The sequence below is a fragment of the Gobius niger genome (assembly GCF_951799975.1).
Source record: "Gobius niger genome assembly, chromosome: 11".
Lineage (NCBI taxonomy): Eukaryota > Metazoa > Chordata > Actinopteri > Gobiiformes > Gobiidae > Gobius > Gobius niger.
In genome coordinates, this window is record NC_136862.1 from 18,069,425 (window position 1) to 18,088,341 (window position 18,917).

The 18,917-nt window shown below is 38.6% G+C and overlaps 1 protein-coding gene across 1 annotated transcript; it reads left to right on the top strand.

Moving 5' to 3' along the window:
* Positions 1 to 5,118: 5,118 nt before the first annotated feature.
* Positions 5,119 to 12,435, top strand: LOC306970092 (gamma-aminobutyric acid receptor subunit rho-3-like). The gene is made up of 9 exons (XM_079565933.1): positions 5,119 to 5,714; positions 6,399 to 6,511; positions 8,454 to 8,521; positions 9,059 to 9,282; positions 9,934 to 10,016; positions 10,504 to 10,641; positions 11,074 to 11,226; positions 11,461 to 11,654; positions 12,033 to 12,435. Exons 1-9 carry the CDS (start codon positions 5,572 to 5,574, stop codon positions 12,333 to 12,335), a joined length of 1,419 nt encoding a protein of 472 aa, XP_079422059.1. The 5' UTR covers positions 5,119 to 5,571; the 3' UTR covers positions 12,336 to 12,435.
* Positions 12,436 to 18,917: the final 6,482 nt, after the last annotated feature.

Consider the following 18,917-nt stretch of genomic DNA (forward strand, 5'->3'; position numbering starts at 1 on the left):
CTTATTCACATGAATACTCGGGGTGTCTGGGAGGAGATTGTGAGAGCTTGAAATGAGTTGGGGACACGGTAAATAGCTTCATTTGAAAACGTGGAAAATCTCAAACTCAAAATAGCAGTGCATACCTTTTTGACTTATACACTGTGGGAGAGCTCCAATAATGACCACCAAAACAAATGCTACAGAGGCCACGGCGCTCCACCGTGACCGCTGAACGCTCTGTTCATGTATACCTGTCAAAAACATCAAACACATCTTAATACAAGTATATTATCCTCATAAATAATCATTTGTGAGTCTGTCTCGGTAGTAGTTTCATACTTATTGGAGCTACAGTGATGTTGACCAGGGTTTGCACTGTGTGTCTGCCATGATGATTGGAGAAAACACAGGTGTAGACCCCAGAGTGCTCCTCCTTCTCCGGTTTGTGGACCTGGAGAGACCCGTTCCCGATCAAAAGTCCGTCCTGGTCCAGCTGGGCTTGTCCCTCCCAAAGGTTAAAGGTGTGTTTAGTGCGGTTGTCGTAGCGCAGGATCACCACAGCCTCAGAGGAGGAGGTGAATGTCCAACCCAGGGAGTAGTTTTGGAAACTGAGCGGGGCGATGCAAGGGATGGACAATGTATGTCCTTCTTCTTGCATAATACTCTCTGGAAAGTATTAGAAAGGGCAAATGACATTGGACATGGGAAAACCTAAACGGCGTCATCCGCACATATAATTATCATCATCATAAAAGAAGAATATTTCAGCTAGGTCCCAAGCTCTGATGAATTAATAGAAGGGCTGTACAATATTCAATGTCTTATGACTAAAACAGAACGTTATAAGATGATTAGATATTTGCATTTCTAAACAAAAAGGTGTAGCTCTTATAATGCATTCAAACATACCCTGTATTTTATGAGAGGCTGTCCACACCTGAGATCTGTCTGCAGACGTGAAGGAGCAGAAATAGGTAATATCAGAGACGTTGCCCACAATCCTCAGTGTACTTTCCACAGTGAAAAGTCCTTTGTGGTCTGTAATTTTGACTGTAGCGCTGTCCAAAGCGTCCTGAGCAGAAGGCGGGTCAGTGGTCCAGGTTAGTTGAGGGGCAGGGTAAATGTTTGAAGATGAACAAGTGATAGCTTCATCTGATATTTCCAGAAGGACTGTCTGGACTTGAGCTGAAAGACAAAGTTAGTTAGTAATATTAAGAAGGCAGTATCTCATTGATTTGTTTATTATATCAGCAAATGGTTTAGGTCTGACAGAGGGTACATGCGCCCCCTTCTGGTGAAATGATGTAGTACAAGAGTAGCATTAAATAATAAATGATTGTCTGCTGTGCCAACTCTTATGTGTTTTTTCCATAATTGCTGGCATTATTTAAACACAGAAACTATAAAACTGCTGTCGGCCCATTCCTGCCATCGCTTTGTTGTTATTACAGTCCCACCAGAGTAATGCGAGGATTTTTTATTTTAGAAAAGCTTATGTAATGCTCCAATCCTGTAAATCTCTAAAGTAGTCCATTAGAGCTCTTTTGAGATTTGAGATGACTCTTTGATCACAAAGTGCAAAGTAGTTAATGTTGGCTTTATTGCACTTTTGTTATGAGGATTTTCTTCTTTTGTAGTGGTGGATGGACAAAGTGCGCAGAAAAACAATGCTTTGGAGTAGAATATGTAACCAAACTTGCTACATTTGTGCTCTGCCAAATGAAAATCAAGTCACTGAACTATTTATTGATATAGTAGTATTGCCAAAGGGTTTTTCATTATTGTACTGCTAATCTGTAAGGTGGCCTTAAAAGGTTGATTGATTGATTGATTGATTGAGCTGTTTATTTGAGCTGTTTACATTCATATATATATTTTTTTTTACAGTTATTTAAACATTTCATCACAATTATGCTCAAAAGGAGTAGGCTGAAGCAGAGCTTATGAGTGCCTACCCCTCATTCACCATTATTAATCACCCTCGTGCTGTACATATTCAGTAGTGACTTTTTATATATATATATATATATATATTTATTTATTTATTTATTTTTTCTCCTTTTTCCTTTTTTGTTCAACATCCTGTCAATTTGGAATTGATTTAGTTTCCACAAGCAAGTAGACGCATAGTAACACGTGTGCACTTGCCAATGAATTACATTCAGTTCATTCTTTCAGTTATAACAAGTCATATTCACTGACATCATTTGTATTTTACCGTACATTGTATATTTCATAATGGAACGCATTGTACAGGTTATCAGTGAGCATCAATCTGGAGCGAGATACCTGTGTGGTGACATGGAGCATTTCTTAAACTATGTAATACCAATCATTACTGGTGGACCATTAGGTTAGAAAGTTGTCTATTTCTATGATGGAAATAAACAGATGGTTATATATCAATTCTGGTATCTTATTATGGTAGTTATTTTTTTTATTTTATTTTTTTTATTTATATTTATATTTTTATATATATTTTAAATTTTTTATTATTCCTTGCTGCTTTCTTATAGACATTATCATCTTCACAACTACAGAGTATTTGTGTGTGAGCATTTTTCATGGTTGGTGTATGTGCCCTATTCTGTGTAGTGCATTAAGAAACCAGGGTGTGGACCAGTTGATGGGGGGGGAGCCCCCATCCGACTAGTCCCACTCGGCTACCCTAGGAAGTTGTCTGTCTGTAGTCCTTTCTGTATGTTGCATTAAAAGACAGAGGCCTGTCGGCTCAGATTCTCTTTGGTTCTTGTGTGTGAAAATAGTAATGACCATGACAATGTCAACGGAGCAGCAGAGTGATTGAAGCATCATTTTCTTTCAATTTTCTATTTCTCTCTTTTTAGTATGGCCAGAATCTTTTTGGGAGCGTAATGGTTATGTTAGTAATGATTTGATCACACTATTTTGTTTGTCAATCCATTGACTAGTGGTTGAAGCAGTAATGTGTTCTAAGTGTTCTAATGTTCTAATGTGTTCTAATGTTCTAATGTGTTCTAATGTGTTCTAATGTGTTCTAAGGTTCTAAGTGGAAAACTTAGAAGAAAATGTTCCACCTCGCAGTCACGAGTGGTACGGTAATTTGGCCACCTGATTTGCATAGTGTTTCAAGAATGAAGGACAATCAAGCAGTTTAAACATGATGTTGAAGTTACCTTTCAAGTCTAGATTGACGTAGGCCTCCTGGTTGCCTTTCCTGGTGCTTGTGTAGCACTTGTACCTGCCCTTGTCCTGAACTTTGACCTTTTTGAGCAGCAGCGAAGCATTGCCCTGTGTTATTTGGGAGTTAAAGAGCGAGGTGCGTCCACTGAAGTGTTTGTTTTGGAGCCCAAACTGGTCCTTGTTGTAGTAGAAGCTGTGCACTGGGATCTGCTGCTTGTACCAGTGTATGACCACAGAGCCAGTGGGTCGGAAGGGGCAAGGCAGCAGGCAGTCCTCATGCACCAGGCAGGTCACATTGACATCAAGGAGAACTGCTAACACATAAAAAATAAAAAAATAAAATAAAAAAATCAATTGACATGGGCTTTGTTTAGCCTTGTTTTTTGTTAATATCAAGGTCAGAGAGTTGCTTTTACGAGTAAGATTTATATGAAATGAAACTGTATTTTGACACTTTTCTGTAGTTATAAATTAGCAATAAGTAAAACAAAACCTACATACCAAATACATACAAGAAATTTAGTATTATTCTGTAAAATGTCAACAACTAAGTATTTCACAAGAAAGTTTTAAATTGCATTACATCACTTGAAGGTATCACACATGGTGATAAAGTAATAACTAAAAGCAGCCAATACAGAGCCAATTGGATCATAGCATTCCATAGCTATTCATTATTTACTCTAAGAAATGAAGTTTTTAAAGATTTGATCCTTTTCTAAACACTAGCCATAGCATTGAGTGTGATTACAATAACATCAAGATTATGTAGAATAAACGTCCCACTATACCTTTTGCGTTTGTCATTGTAGAGAGAGTCCCCAGGAACAAAAGGAGCTGAGGCCAGAGCAGAGCCATGTCCCTCTGCATGAGCTTCTGGGACATTAATCTGCATCTGAGGGTGTGAATGCAGTCGAGTGTGTCCTTGCACCTCCACTTACATCCTGTCCAACACTGAAGCACGGACTAATTAACCAGGAAGGTGGAAGTTTAACCAGGGCTACTGTAGAAACTATATCTGCACTTTATATAATAAGATATGAGGACTCAAAAGCAAAACTTCAGTTGTGAATATAATTTACATTTGCTATGTTAGTGTCACACACCATTTTAAAATAGAAAGTTGGTAATATTATGTCTGTCTTAATAATATTGTACTTGAGCTATACATAAAAATGCCTTGTCAAAAATGAACTTTTACAAATTTGGTGCCACTAAAAAGCAGTGGACGATTGTGGCCTCTAGAGGGCGTAGATGAAACACACTGGAACAGCTTTCCTAGTTGCAACAAGCTCCACGTGCATTCTTCTAAAAAGATGGTGTTGCTCATCTCTGTCACTACTTTCAGATACAAACCTGATTAAAGGCACACTGTTGAGTGGTGTTGTGATCTTTGTGTTTTGGTTTTATTCTTCATTCTTATTTCATTAGGGTTTAATTACACTTTTTGTTTCTTTATTTGTCTTCTGTCAAGTCTTCAGTGTGTGTTTGCGGGGTTGCTGGGGCAAGCCCAGGCTCCCCCAGGTGCCACCCCACTCAGAGAGGCTGAGGCAGTATATTGGTTGTCGGAGGAAGAGTGCATGGGAAGTCTGGGCATCTCTGCTAAGACTAAGCCCTAGATAAGCAGTTGAAAATGATTGAATGGAGCTACCCTGGCATACGTTCCCTCCTTGGGCCAAGGGGAGGAAAAATTCTGGACAGGTTTCCTATTGTAGTCTTTGAAGAGCTAAAAATCATACCAGAAATTCATTTGGTTAAAATTAACATTACAGCATGCTTAATGAACTTGTCCTTTAAAGCACTACTACTGTAGCATTTAGGGCATTATTTTTTGTGAAGGGCTATGTATGTCCGAGCATATGCCAGAGCTATATCTGTCTTGTGTGAATGGGATTGGCCGTTCCTCCCACCAGCGCAGAGCTGCACCAGAGACGAGTGCTTTTTATACTGTGTGTCTGTGGCAATGATGATGAAACGGCTGCTGGTATTATCCCTCTGCCCGCCCCTGCTGCCTCCTGTTTGTAGGTTACTAAAAGATTTCACCAACCACAGATAAGAAGATTAGAGAGGAATTAATGGTATTCCTTTGTCATTATAGGAATAAATTGATATTTGGTTTTTGATGGGAGGGGTGGGGACAGTGCCATGTTGTGTCGGGAGACGTAAGCGCGTGGAGATGACACAGTGACAATCAGCGTGAACCCGGGGAAGCCTGGACGCTAAGCGCTGGACACACGACTGATGTTCTCCATGTTTGCCGAGATGACGGAGCCGGATCAAGCTGAAACGAGCCAGTGTGTGCATGGGAGGGCAGAATGAGCATTGCAGTCGGGACATGGGCAAAGTGAGGACACAGGGGCAGTGGTGGCACCTCCTTGCGAAAGGCAAGGCACTGAAGAGGTCTAAGGGGTACTCTGGGTACTCACCATGAGAGTGGTCCTGTTCGCCTTCAGAGTTGTTTGTATGGCCGGACTGTGGCCTGTGACGCAACTCAGCACCGGCCACTTCCCCATCAAGAGGAGGCACAAGGAGCACTACCTGGGGGACAATGCAAAACAGAAGAACACTGGGTAAGCAATACAAAAATACATCAGATATTCATGCAAGTAGCCTCCACTAACGTTTGACATGTGTTCAATATGCTGCCAGTGCCAGTGTTGTTACATAAATGCAGTAATTAAGACGTTTTTACACAGTGGTTGAGGGGAGCACAGGTTAAATGATCATCCAGGGTCAGAGGCACCAAGGAGAGAGCAATTACAAAATCAACAAAAATACAATGAGCTTTTTGGCTATGTTTTAAAGTGTCGTGATATGACAGTACATGCAGTTCCCTGTGTACTTATTTGTCTCAGGCTGTGATCTGAACAGATTAAATTTGAGGTCTGTTGAGGGAAAGTTGTGTCACTTTGTTATATAAATGTGTCAAATCCCCTTTTAACACTTGTTACATGTTAGATGTGTTCGATGTCACTGCAACTTATTTGACAAAGTTTCCTAAAAAGATATCAAACAGGGATTGGTTGAAGTCAAAGGGTCAAAGATCAAATTCGAGTGAAATAGGGGTTTTCGTAACATGGTTTGCTACAAGCCGGTCAGATCAGTGTAAATGCTGTAATTTCCTTAAGGCTTTCCCTTTTAATCAGAGTGCCAAAGTCTGTTAAAGCATCACTAATTCCCACACCAGATGTCTGTGCAAGAGTGTTTAGAGAGAACAGAGAAAAGTTTCACCTTATCTACTATTTCTGTTGCAGGCGTGTGGATCTTAAGACGAAAAAACATGACAGCACAAAGTCAATGTTAATTAAGTCAGAGCAGCTGCTGCGGATAGACGACCACGATTTTGCAATGCGGCCAGGCTTTGGAGGTGAGGTCACTTAAAGCCATAAGGTGTAACATATCGGTAATGAATATACAAGCTTTTATTTCATTGTGGGTGTTTTGTTTTTGGCATAAAAAAAAAACAAAAAAAACAAAACCCTGACTCTCAACTTTGCTGGGACCACTTCGTTTCCATTGACATGTTACTGTTTTGCTTTGACAAACTGCATTAGGCCCACTCAAATGCTATAATTTGACAGTGTGAGTGTTTGGCTTATCATTAGGAGTAAGTTGGCACCAATGGCATGTTGTTGCATTTTCTGCAGTGTTGCTTTAATACAGTATACAGACATATTTAAGATCAAGTTCAACATTATACCTATGACTCCTATTGTTTAGGGATAATACAATCAGGTTTTCACTTCCTGGCCAACTCTCTAAAGGTTAAAGTAGGTTATTGTGTTGTCTTTTGGTCCATTGCCTCCAAAAAACCTTAGTGACCTACATTGTGTGCCGTGAGAGACAATGATTGCAGACAGTAGTACATATAAAATGGTCTAAATCTCTGGGGGGAGGAATAAAACGCTGTCTGTTCTCGGAAAGTGCTTTAAGTATTGTGATAATTACATACTTTATGTCACAAAGCGGAAATTGGCACACTGTCTGGAACACATACAGGCAACGAACAGCAATTACAAAAGTAAACACACAGAAAAAGTGTGCTTCCGTTTTTTCATATCGACTGCCCTAAATAATTGATTATAAATATGAGGCGTACCATTATTCCAGTACTTCAGACTTTTCCTCCATAAAAGCAGTTTTGTTATATACATACAAAACTGACAAAGAAATCTTACCTCCTTGTCAAGTTTTATCATCTATTTTTTTTAATTTAACCTTTATTTGTCCAAGTAAAAACTCATTGAGCTCATTGAGATTTGACCTGGTCAAGAGGCAGCAACACTAGTTTGTCTGTTAAATCTGTCTAAAAAGATGCAAGTCATCTTTGTAAGCATGAACATGCTTTTAATAGGTCTGTGTGGCGATAATCCAGAGCTCTTCATTAGATAATGGCGCAGAGAACACGATGTCTACATACATTTACTGTATTATGGTGCAGCAGCGCAACAGCAGGACACTCCTCTTTTAATACTATATAGTATGATGTAATGGCATTACTAAAGCACGTGACACATCTTACCACAATGCAAGTCACTTGCAGGACACACATAAGTTGTTTTGAGTGTTTGTTTGTTGAGATAAGTGAATAATAAGGCTGGTTTATGATTACGATTATTATGAAGTATTGGAAAACTACACCCTAAATAAACTTAAAAATAATGCTCAAGCAGAGTTTGCAAGAGTATAAACCAAAAGTATAATCTGACTTTTGGTGAAATATTTTGCCAAATACATAGAAGTAGACAGTGCTGCCCTCTCCTGTCATCCTGGCAGAATTAAAGACCATTTTGGCCCATTTTTTCTTCTCTATTATTTTTTAAAGCTCAGGAACAGGCTTAGGTTTATAATTTTGGGGTAAATCTAAAGCACTGGCTGAAGGCAGAAATGTTTTTTTTTTTTTAAACATAGAGAGAATATAGATACTTATTAGGCAGATGTGTGGGAATACAATGTTTGTTTGCTTGTAAAATGTAGTTTTCCTAATCAGACAGCTCCCATATACTGTATCAAATCTAATCTATTATCTCTGTACTACAAGATTCTGGCCAGGCATAAAAGAATGAAAGCAAAACAGCTACATGTGATGAGTTTTAGGCAATAGCTGTCGCTGAGTGATGTAATACATACAATGTATTCAATACATGTTGCAAAAGATTACAAAGAGGCTATGAAAGCTGATGTTTCATGCCCATGGATCAGTATAAAGCCTTTGTCATTAGTTATGCGCTCCATAAGATACAGCTTTTGTTTATGCTTTTGGATTAGTTCATCTCTGACTGTGATCTCACATATTTTTTGACCTACAGGTGGAGCCCTCCCTGTGGGCATTGATGTTCAGGTAGAGAGCATTGACAGCATATCTGAAGTCAACATGGTAGGTTCAATCTCATAATAATGGTATACAGAAGATTAAGATGTTTATCCTGGCACCTAATAGTGGGTAGAAAACTTAACTCTAAATGTAAATGTGCTGGGGAGAAAAACAAAAGAGATGCGAAGGTTTCATCAAGTTTGACAATGGCTGCTGTGATAAATCAATGTTTGGCTCAGAGCATCTTTTCAATGAATCAATCAGCACAATTATTATTTGTAAAGCAGCTTTCAACAACCAAACGGTGCTCAGAGAACACAGTAAAATCAGAGCAAAGGTCTTTTATTCTGCTATGGTCAGTATCTATCAAAAGATTCATATAGGAACTGTGTTGAATAGAAGCACATTGGAACTAAAGGCTTGCCAGTGCAGTTTGATGCAGCAGGAGAAGCTCAAATTGCAAACAAAGGCCATTGCAGTTCATTGTTATTGGGGATTTTTAAATATTATTCAGATGGTAATAGCATTATAGCTTACAAAATGGACCATGTCTTGACTGGTAAATGGGCAATAGCTTCAGCTACTGTGTTATTATTGCAGGACTTCACCATGACGCTGTATCTGAGGCATTACTGGCAGGACATTCGCCTGGCCTTCCCCTCCAGCAGCAACAAGAGTCGGACTTTTGACGCCCGTCTTGTGAAAAAGATTTGGGTCCCTGACGTGTTCTTCGTCCATTCAAAACGCTCCTTCATCCATGACACAACCATGGAGAATATCATGCTGAGAGTGTATCCCGACGGCCATATCCTGTACAGCGTCAGGTAAGTAACCATGTGCCAATAAGCGCACACATAAAAAAGCGTGATATACGAGCTGCCAGGCCATTTACGGGCACTTACCAGCTTCAGTAACATGAGCCTCCACAGCGCATGTGTCTCTTTCAGCCACAGATGTTGGCAATATGGAGTCTCTGTGACAGCTTGTCAAAAACCTGTTGCAGTGATTATGCAACAAAAACCAAACCATTCAGCGATGGCCAACACACAATCTTACATAATTTATAATGTGATTTTCTGCTTGTGTATATTTTGACACAAGTGGAAATAAAAATGTGAATTGTTTTGTTTGTCCTGATATCACATTCTGTCCCATAATCCCATAGATAATGGATTTGGAAGAAAGGAGTGGGCGATCATTGATAATCTTTAGGTGTAGGTCAACTTTACCATAATACTTGTACACTTAGGGGGTCATTTATTAAGAGGGTGTGTTCAAGCTGAAAAATAAAATATACTATTTTGTGGGAATCTCGCATCAAATTAACCATTTGATCATGCCTATATCAGAGTATGAGGCCCCAAATCTGAGTGGTAAATGAGAGAATGCGCTGTGTCATACGTGTCAGCAAAAATAAATACACTGCTCACTTGCATTATTTTCTCTTTTTGAGCTTGCATTTTGTATTTTTGTAGGATCACAGTGACTGCTCTGTGTTCAATGGACTTCAGTCGTTTCCCACTGGACACACAGAACTGCTCTCTGGAACTGGAAAGCTGTAAGTATAGACCATTACGCCACTGAAACTGTAACCCTAATGCAAGGAAATCACAGCATTCCTCGTTGTAAAAGTTTTTAGCCATAGATTAATTGACATTTGTATTGTTATGAATAATATGGAGGAAAAAGTGAAAAGAAAAAATGCATATAAATGTTCTTGTTTAATGAACAAATGGTCAAAATAGTAATTGCTGTGACAGGCCTATGTGGTGGTGCACATTCTCTTATCACAGACAATGTGCTTGTCAACATAATTTCAATCATTTTACTAAAAATAACCCCATTAGTATGACCCACTTCATTTTACAGAAGTGACTAGTAATCCAGATTAATTTGGATAGTAATTTTGTCAAACCTGATCTAACCATGGATATATTCAGGCATTTTACACTCTATTATTTAAGTGAAATAGACAGAATATAGCATGGATCCTTGTGAAAGAGACTAATTCAATGTCTTTCTGACCTCATTGTCCCGTGCTGAAGATGCGTACAATGAGAATGACCTCATACTCTACTGGAAGAACGGGAATGATTCCTTAAGGACAGATGAGATGGCACTCTCGCAGTTTTTCATCGAGGAGTTCCAGTCGTCCTTCGGTCTCTCCTTCTACAGCAGCACCGGTACGTGACGACGCCTCAGGGCTTTGGGAAACACACATATGAAGATTACTTTTGAATTTAAACGGCCAAAGGGCAAAGGTGTCACAGAAAATGCATGCATTAAATGTCTGTCATATTCCAGCATACTATACTTCTGTATTCATGGGTTTCCGCCACTTGACTTTTTCCTATTATGGCTGCCATTTTGAAGACTCATTGCTACAATACTGTGTTTTTAAGTTGGACAATTATTAGGTTTTGACTTTATTTTTGAAACTTGCTGCTGTCACATTTCTGCCGTATTTGGTGAAGGGATAAAAAGAGGCATTTTCTTCTGTTTGATAATCTCCAGCAGACATGTGTGCTATTATGTAACACCAGATCAAGACCGATCACTCGCTGACATTGTAACTTGTTTCTTGAAAAAATGTTTACATCTCATCTGTGTTGCAGGTTGGTACAATCGACTTTATATTAGCTTCCTTCTGAGGCGGCACATTTTCTTCTTCCTGCTGCAGACGTACTTCCCCACAATGCTCATGGTCATGCTGTCCTGGGTGTCCTTCTGGATTGACCGTAGGGCTGTACCTGCTCGAGTCTCTTTAGGTACTTAGTTGGCTTTACTATTTCTATTTTCTATCAAAAGCAAATGTCCTAATATAATAAAGCCAGAAATACTTTAGCAAGAAACGCATAGGTCTTAGTAGCACATCCACGACTGTCTTTTTTACAGAGAAGTTGATGCACACCGGCAATTGATATTGATTGATAGCTTACTTACATACTTTTTTGCAATCGTTGCTTTCAGTTATTATTAACACTATATTTTTCTGCCTTCAGGTATCACCACAGTCCTGACCATGTCCACCATCATCACAGGAGTGTCCGCCTCTATGCCCCAGGTGTCTTATGTCAAAGCTGTGGACATTTACCTTTGGGCCAGTTTCCTGTTTGTGTTCCTATCTGTCATTGAGTACGCAGCAGTCAACTACTTCACGACAGTGGAAGAGATGAAGAAGCTCAGAAGGGCAAAGGTCAGACGCATTTCATTAAGTGTTATTCAGTGTATCTTGATCTCAAAAATACTAAAGGACATGGCTGCGCTATAAAGGACTGCTCTTCTTATAGTGACAGAACCAGTGACAGTCAAAGTAAAGTTAAGATAAAAAATATATAATATTGCTATCAGCTTAATTTGTACTGTAGGTCTAAAGTCCAAAGCATTAAATCTAAAAAAAAACAATTAGTTACAATAACAAAAACATTATTTAGGAACCCAGTCATAATGTTTTATACATACATGAGGTAATGTCTTTAAATACTTCTGTTTTGTTTATAGTGATATGAATATTGCATTTTCCCATATTGCGCTGATAGGAAGCATTCATGATTATTATATCGTCTCTTTATAGATCCCTGCTTCCTTCAACACTGCACAGGCCATGGCCTTTGATGGCTGTTTCCATGACAACGACATTGACTTGGCCTCTTTCCCGGAGGTCACGAGTGGCTCAAACACAGAGAGGAACACGCGTGCCCGTAACTCCACAGTCACTTCTCCCACTGAGGCCACGAGGCTACAACACAAACACCCTTTAAAACGCCGCCTCAGCTTCATCATGAGTCACAGCTACGTGATAGACTCGTACTCCAGAGTCATCTTCCCCCTCACATACCTGCTCTTCAACATCATCTACTGGAGTCTCTACTCTTAGTACAGCACACAGTGGTTCCCAACCTTTTTTTCCTGCTGCTTGCACTGGAGTAAAGCTGGGCCCCCTTCTCAGTCCAAAATACATCAAAACCTAAAAATAATTTCCATTTGCTCAAAGAATATTGACCCTCCCCCCCCAAAAAAAAAAATCCCTGGCACCCATGAGGTTGGGAACCCGTGCTCTAAAGGACATTCTAAGCGGGACAAGTGAAAGTACAAGAAACATGCTTCAGATTGCACTGTATGGACAGTTCTTGGACATTAGCAGCGTGACTCTTTTGTATATGATTATTTTCAATTCCTACTGTAAATATGGTGTAAAACTTCTTTAATAAATGCAACAATATGATCGTCAGGCTATTTCAATGTTTGGGGTTATTTTTAGACAATAGACCACAGTCATCACTTTGTGTAATAACGTTTAGTGAATGAAGTCAGAGGGGAGTGGGACTAAAATGGCAGAGGGGATTAGACGTCATACATCGAGTTAAACTGAGTTGCATAACATTATGTTTTCGCACATCCAGCCAAATGTTGGCCTCATCAGAAGTGATTGATGAATTATGTGATGAAGAAGCAGAGCCCTGATCAGAAAACCCAGCGGGTGGTCATAAATCTGACAACTGGCCAACACTCCACAACAGCTGCCATACACTTGCTTCTGGACCCTTCTGGTGAGGGGCACAACTTCCCTGGTTATGCCTATATAAAACAGTATACAGTGTAATAATGACTTACCTATATGTTAGAATAGATGGTTAATTTAGCATTTTTGTAAATTTATAGCACCCCCTTGTGTGCCAACATAAAACTACACACAATTGCACCATAAATACACACATCATCATCATTCGCGTTCATTGTTAGAGACCGAAACAACAAGAATCAAAAGCCGCAACTTGTCATCAGCTCATGACTCAAACTGACACAAGGAAACACTGGTTGACCGAGCTCAAACTTAAGCTCTTGTGCAAATGGGAAAGTCTAGGTGATACTGGGCCTGAAATAGCTGTATTCTTCATTGTCTCCTGTTTTTTTGAGGACAGAGGCAATATAAAAAAAGATAATCGGCTAATTTCATATGGCAACTTTGATTATTCAAGCTGGTTTTGTACAGGCTACTTTATTTCATATTTAGGAGCATCCATCATAGAATATGTGGAGGACTTTTCAGTACATAATATAGAAGCCCAATAACACATTCTCAGGGTAAAACAGAACTGAGATAGCGTGTAACTCAAAAGTGTGACGTAGTAAGTAATAAGTAAAAATTGCCACAGGTTGCATATAATAATAGGCAATAAAACAGTCCATTCAAAACCCTAATAACAGGTGCAGGACGGGACGTACAAAGCCATTGGTGTTTGACGCAATGGTAAAATGTGTCTCCCTGGAAACATAGTTTGGACACACCCTGGGGCACACCTTGACTCACGAACAGAAAAGGACAAACAAACACTATCAAACTAATGTGTTCATGTTATTGGTATTGACAAAATATCCAGCATACTTTTCAAATGCTTTTGAGCTTAAAAGGAGCTCCGAACGACTGTTGCAGTCGTTTGTTTGCCGTCGAGTTGCTGTTGCTCTTTGACAGGAGTCGAGGCATGTAAAGCCAACCTGTTCTTGATGACGTGTTTTGGGGCGGGACATTGTCACGTAATGTTCACTCATGGGAAAATCAGAGTTCTACAATAGCCAGCACACAGCAAACAGGTGCTTGGGGAGGTAAATAGAAAATGGAAATTTAGCATCAGCGGATTTTACCTTTTGGATTTAATGGGCCATCAAAATGAGAAGAAAGCCATGAAATCTGCAGATATTTGCTCTGGAGCGGGTCCTGTCCAGCACATGGTGCTTCCTCTCAGGTAAAATCTTTTCTCTTCATAAATGACAATCCATCAATGGGCCCTGGGACCTCATCAGAATCTGTACAAATACAATAATATTCACATTAATAACACAATCTGTAACCACAGAAACAATGTAAAACTGGTTATGTGTACATGAAGAAAAATTATGATATGGCACAACTAATTTAATCCTATTTGTCAAAGAATAATTCCAACATGTGGCAATCTGTCCTGTATAACAAACACACATATAGCTTACTGGTTTTATTTTAATTTGTGTAGTTCTTTATTGAAGTGCCTTGGCAAATGAAAGACTTCCTTTAACATAATGCAGCCACAGCCCCGGGCCAAGTGGTTTTATGGGCTCTGAGTGAAAGCATCACACAGCCTACTGTGCATGATCACAGGTCAAAGATAACCATTATGCACTTAATATTTGCAGTCTCTGGCAACAGTAAAGGGACACAATGTTTGCTCTGCTCTGATGCATTACATTCTAAGGTGTGACCAAAAGAATATCCAGGTAATTTTCTCTGGTTACCATGTAGAGTGACATTTGAGGTTCAAAAGTCACAAAGGTTAATTAAATAAAAAACAAGCAATGTGTAAACAAAAAGTTAACGGTTAGTTGTTCGTACTACACAGTGAGAACGTCCCGGGTTAGATCCCAGGCCAGAGGGGGCCTTTCTGTGTGGAGTTGGCATGTTCTCCCCGTGTCTGCGTGGGTTTCCTCCACAACAAACAGGACAACATTTATTTATTTTTTGTTTGCTTTGAGAAACATGGTATCATAGGCCTGTAAAGCGCAATACAAGTGTAATCCATCAATAATATTTTTAATTTACGTAATTAAAGATGAGAAAGGGGTTTGGTCGCAGCACACATTCTATGAAAATAATAATGAGAAGAATATCTTTTGAAGAGAATATCCCTCCCCTCATTCTCACTCTGCTGTCTGATAAAGAATATGGGCTAAAATATATTTCACAGATTGAGTGCTTCTCTTTTACAGATCCTGTTTTCCACAATATTTGCAGATTCTACTGGTTCTCGGCTGCTGTGCAGGTAATATTTGCCTTCAGAAGATGTGTCTGAGGTGCCTTGTCTTGTCTCAAACTTCTATTTTTAAATCTCACATCCCTGACATACCAACTGAGCTTTGTAACATAGTCTGCCATGCCTTTACAATTGTTTAACATAACCTGTTATTCTAGTATCTGCTGTAAAAGCACAGACGTCACAGAGATGGAAGTGCATAATACCAAGCAGATGGTGGTGCATTGTTCACCATTTAATCTTTTGTCTGTGTAAAAGGAAAATGTTACACTTAGATTGACGCTGGTCAAAATTGTAAAGAAATGCTGTTTATTACATAGTACTAAAGTCAGCCCTGTGTATTTGTTTTTATAATATACATGGTATTTTCCCAGTATTTCTATTGCAGGTGCAAATCTAAGGACAATTAGACAACTACAAGAGTTAAAATTATGATTTTTTGGGGGGATGTAATTAGTGCTTGTGCAGGATCCCCATAGTTGAAGTAATTCTGGTGGTTCTGAGCTTGATATATGGTATGTCCACAAACTTGTGTTGACGCAGCTCAAGGCAACGCCGCTTGAGCTGTAAGTTTGATATGCCACAAAAAGTGCCTGGGCTCAGAACAGAACAAGCAAAGGCAACACAATGTGACATATAAATATCTAAATATGTATATAAGAAAACTACATATTACAAAGAGAACATAAGAAAAGAAGAAAGAATGATGAACTGAAGGGGTTAAAAAAGAAAGAGTTATTTAAATAAAACATTTAATTGATTAAATATTGAAAGCATATATTAAACTTTTTTTATTGTCTATAGTTTTAAGATAATATTTTAATATTCCTTTGAAATGAAATATATTTGGATTATCTTTTCACCATTTGCTAAAATAAATATAAAATTTGCCATAAAGGATTAAAAAAATCAATAATGTTATTATCAAAATAATAAAACAAAACATCCCGTTTTCCCAAAATAATTCTTACACCACACAGAGATTCAAAAAAATATTCAAGTTCACACCAAAAGTATCTAACATAGGAACATTCATAAAATAGATGTAACACAGCTTCTTCTTCAATATTACAGAATGTACAACGATCACAGTTATTAAAATATTTTCTCATGTGAGACTTTGTTGGGTAAACTAAATTAATAATTTTATAGAAAACCTCTGAAACTTTATTATTAACAATATACCTATTATTATAAACCCAGATTTTTTCCCAGTCAATGTTTGTGAAGATATTATTAAAAGTTTTATTATTAATTATTTGCCTGAAAAACATATTATTGCATTTTTTCCCCATTAAATTTCATTTAATCTAATATGGAATATATCTGAATTAAATACTGGTTGATCATTGGGTATCCTATTTCTGTCCTGTCTTCCCTTTCTTTTTGCTGACGAGACTATTTCTTCATAAGGTTTAGCACTGAGCAGCAACACCACAGCTACAGCCTCCTCGCCGGTGCCCACAGCTCAGTCCGGTCAAGGTAAGAATGCCGGAAGAAATGTATTAATAACAGAAACAAAAATATGAACTACAAAAGTATTTTTGAAACTTTTTATTAATTATTTTTGCAGTTATTTATTTTATTGAAGTCTCAGTAAACGTGATAGGAGCAACACAGGATGAGCAGGACATTATTGACTGGGTATGTGAATATAAATTACTCACATAAAAAAATATGAGAAATATTGTTGTGAAGTAATATTAATGTCATATTTCTCTCTTTAGCTTCAGCCAGTCTTCCAAAACGATCTACAAACTTGTAGTCCCTCTGTCTTTACTACAACTTCTGAACCCACTATTTCAACAAGTACATTTACAGCAAATACGACAATATTAACTACATCACAAACAAACACAACAAATACAGGCACGGCAAGTCACACAACTGCAAATGTTACTACAAGTATTCCTATAACAAGTACGAGTGCCAGTACTACTACTACTACTAATTCTACTACAACTCAAAGCTCAACTTCCACTACTGCTGTTAGTACTGCTACTACTCAGAATTTTACAACAACTCTTACTACACCTACAAGTACAAGTACAAGTACTGTTACTCCAAATACAACTGCAAGTACTGTTACTCCAAGTACAAGTGCAAGTACTGTTACTCCAAATACAACTGCAAGTACTGTTACTCCAAGTACAAGTGCAAGTACTGTTACTCCAAATACAACTGCAAGTACTGTTGCTCCAAGTACAAGTGCAAGTACTGTCACACCAAGTACAAGTGCAAGTACTGTTACTACAAGTACAACTACAAGTACTGTAACTCCAAGTGCAAGTACTGTCACACCAAGTACAGGTGCAAGTACTGTTACTACAAGTACAACTACTGTAACTCCAAGTACAACTGCAAGTACTGTTACTCCAAGTACAAGTGCAAGTACTGTTACTCCAAGTACAACTACAAGAACTGTTACTCCAAGTACAACTGCAAGTACTGTTACTACTCTGATGACTATTACTACCAGTACTACACCTCCAACTACTACAAGTCAAACTGCCACATTAACGACACCCAAAACACAACCCACAGCTGCAACAAATGTGAAACCAACAAAAACCAATTCCACCCCTGGAAAAAACCCACGCAAAGCTCGAGAAATAAGGAATAGGTCTGTCATGCTTCTTGTTTATTATTCAATTATTTCTTGGCTAGTGCTTTGTAATTATGACACACCTGTTTTTCTGTCTCACACAGTGTGAAAGCAACTGGAATTTTCACAGTAAGAACTTTTTTTTTTAAAATAAATTGCATATCGACAGCTCCATTAAAGTGTTTTATTTGTAGGGTTTTGAAGTTTCCTGTGTGGACAAAACTTCAATAAGGTAAGATTTCTCCGACACTATGTGAAGCGCTTTGGGTGACTTGAGTCATGTGAAAAGCGCTATACAAATAAGCTTTCATTCCATTTGAGTACACAGACTGTGCCAGTATTCTAGATTCAAACAAACCAAATGTAATATTTTCTTACTGCAGACAGACCACTTGCTTTGTGACTCTGACGCTGAAGGAGAGCGTGAATCCATGCTGCATCTTGAGGACTCTCTGCACGGCCAGTAAATCGTCCTCAAGCATCACTGTGACGGGAAAGAGAGCAGAAAGAGCAGGTGAATATACACAGAGGTTACAAAATTCAATTTTCTTTAAAGGGGCTAGATGCAAGTTGGCCATTTTATACTCACTACTGCCACCTCAGGTCATACGTGTAACTGCACCTTCTTAAGCTTGTGCATGACGGCAATTCGGAACCGAAGTAACATTTTTTGAGTGACAGTGCAGGATTTTAGAGGCAGTTGTGGTGAATAGGTCTGGGCTCATTCTACACATTAGGACATTGCAGGAACATGTAGGGGGAGGGACATTTTTAAACCCCGTATAGTCCCTTTAAATACATTTTTGCACACATTAGTGAAGTTATATTTTTTTTCACAAAAGTATTGACTATAATGCATTCACAATATTCAACTTAATCCATACTTTGTTTGATGATAATGATCTATAAAGCTGATCTCTTCTGTGCCAGGCCAACTCCAGCATGATGCCACTCAATGCGTTAATCCTTTAGAAGATGTCTGTGTTTATACAGGACCAACAGGCTCAACTTGGTAAGTTTCAATGTCCTGACTTCTCCGAACTTCTTCTTGAATGCAATTTTGTGATAA

Coding starts and splice junctions, on each gene's coding strand:
- LOC306970092 (XM_079565933.1), top strand. CDS start 5,572: ATGAGAGTGGTCCTGTTCGCCTTCAGAGTTGTTTGTATGGCCGGACTG. Junction 9,283..9,933: donor CATATCCTGTACAGCGTCAG/GTAAGTAACCAT, acceptor GTATTTTTGTAG/GATCACAGTGACTGCTCTGT. Junction 11,655..12,032: donor AGAAGCTCAGAAGGGCAAAG/GTCAGACGCATT, acceptor GTCTCTTTATAG/ATCCCTGCTTCCTTCAACAC.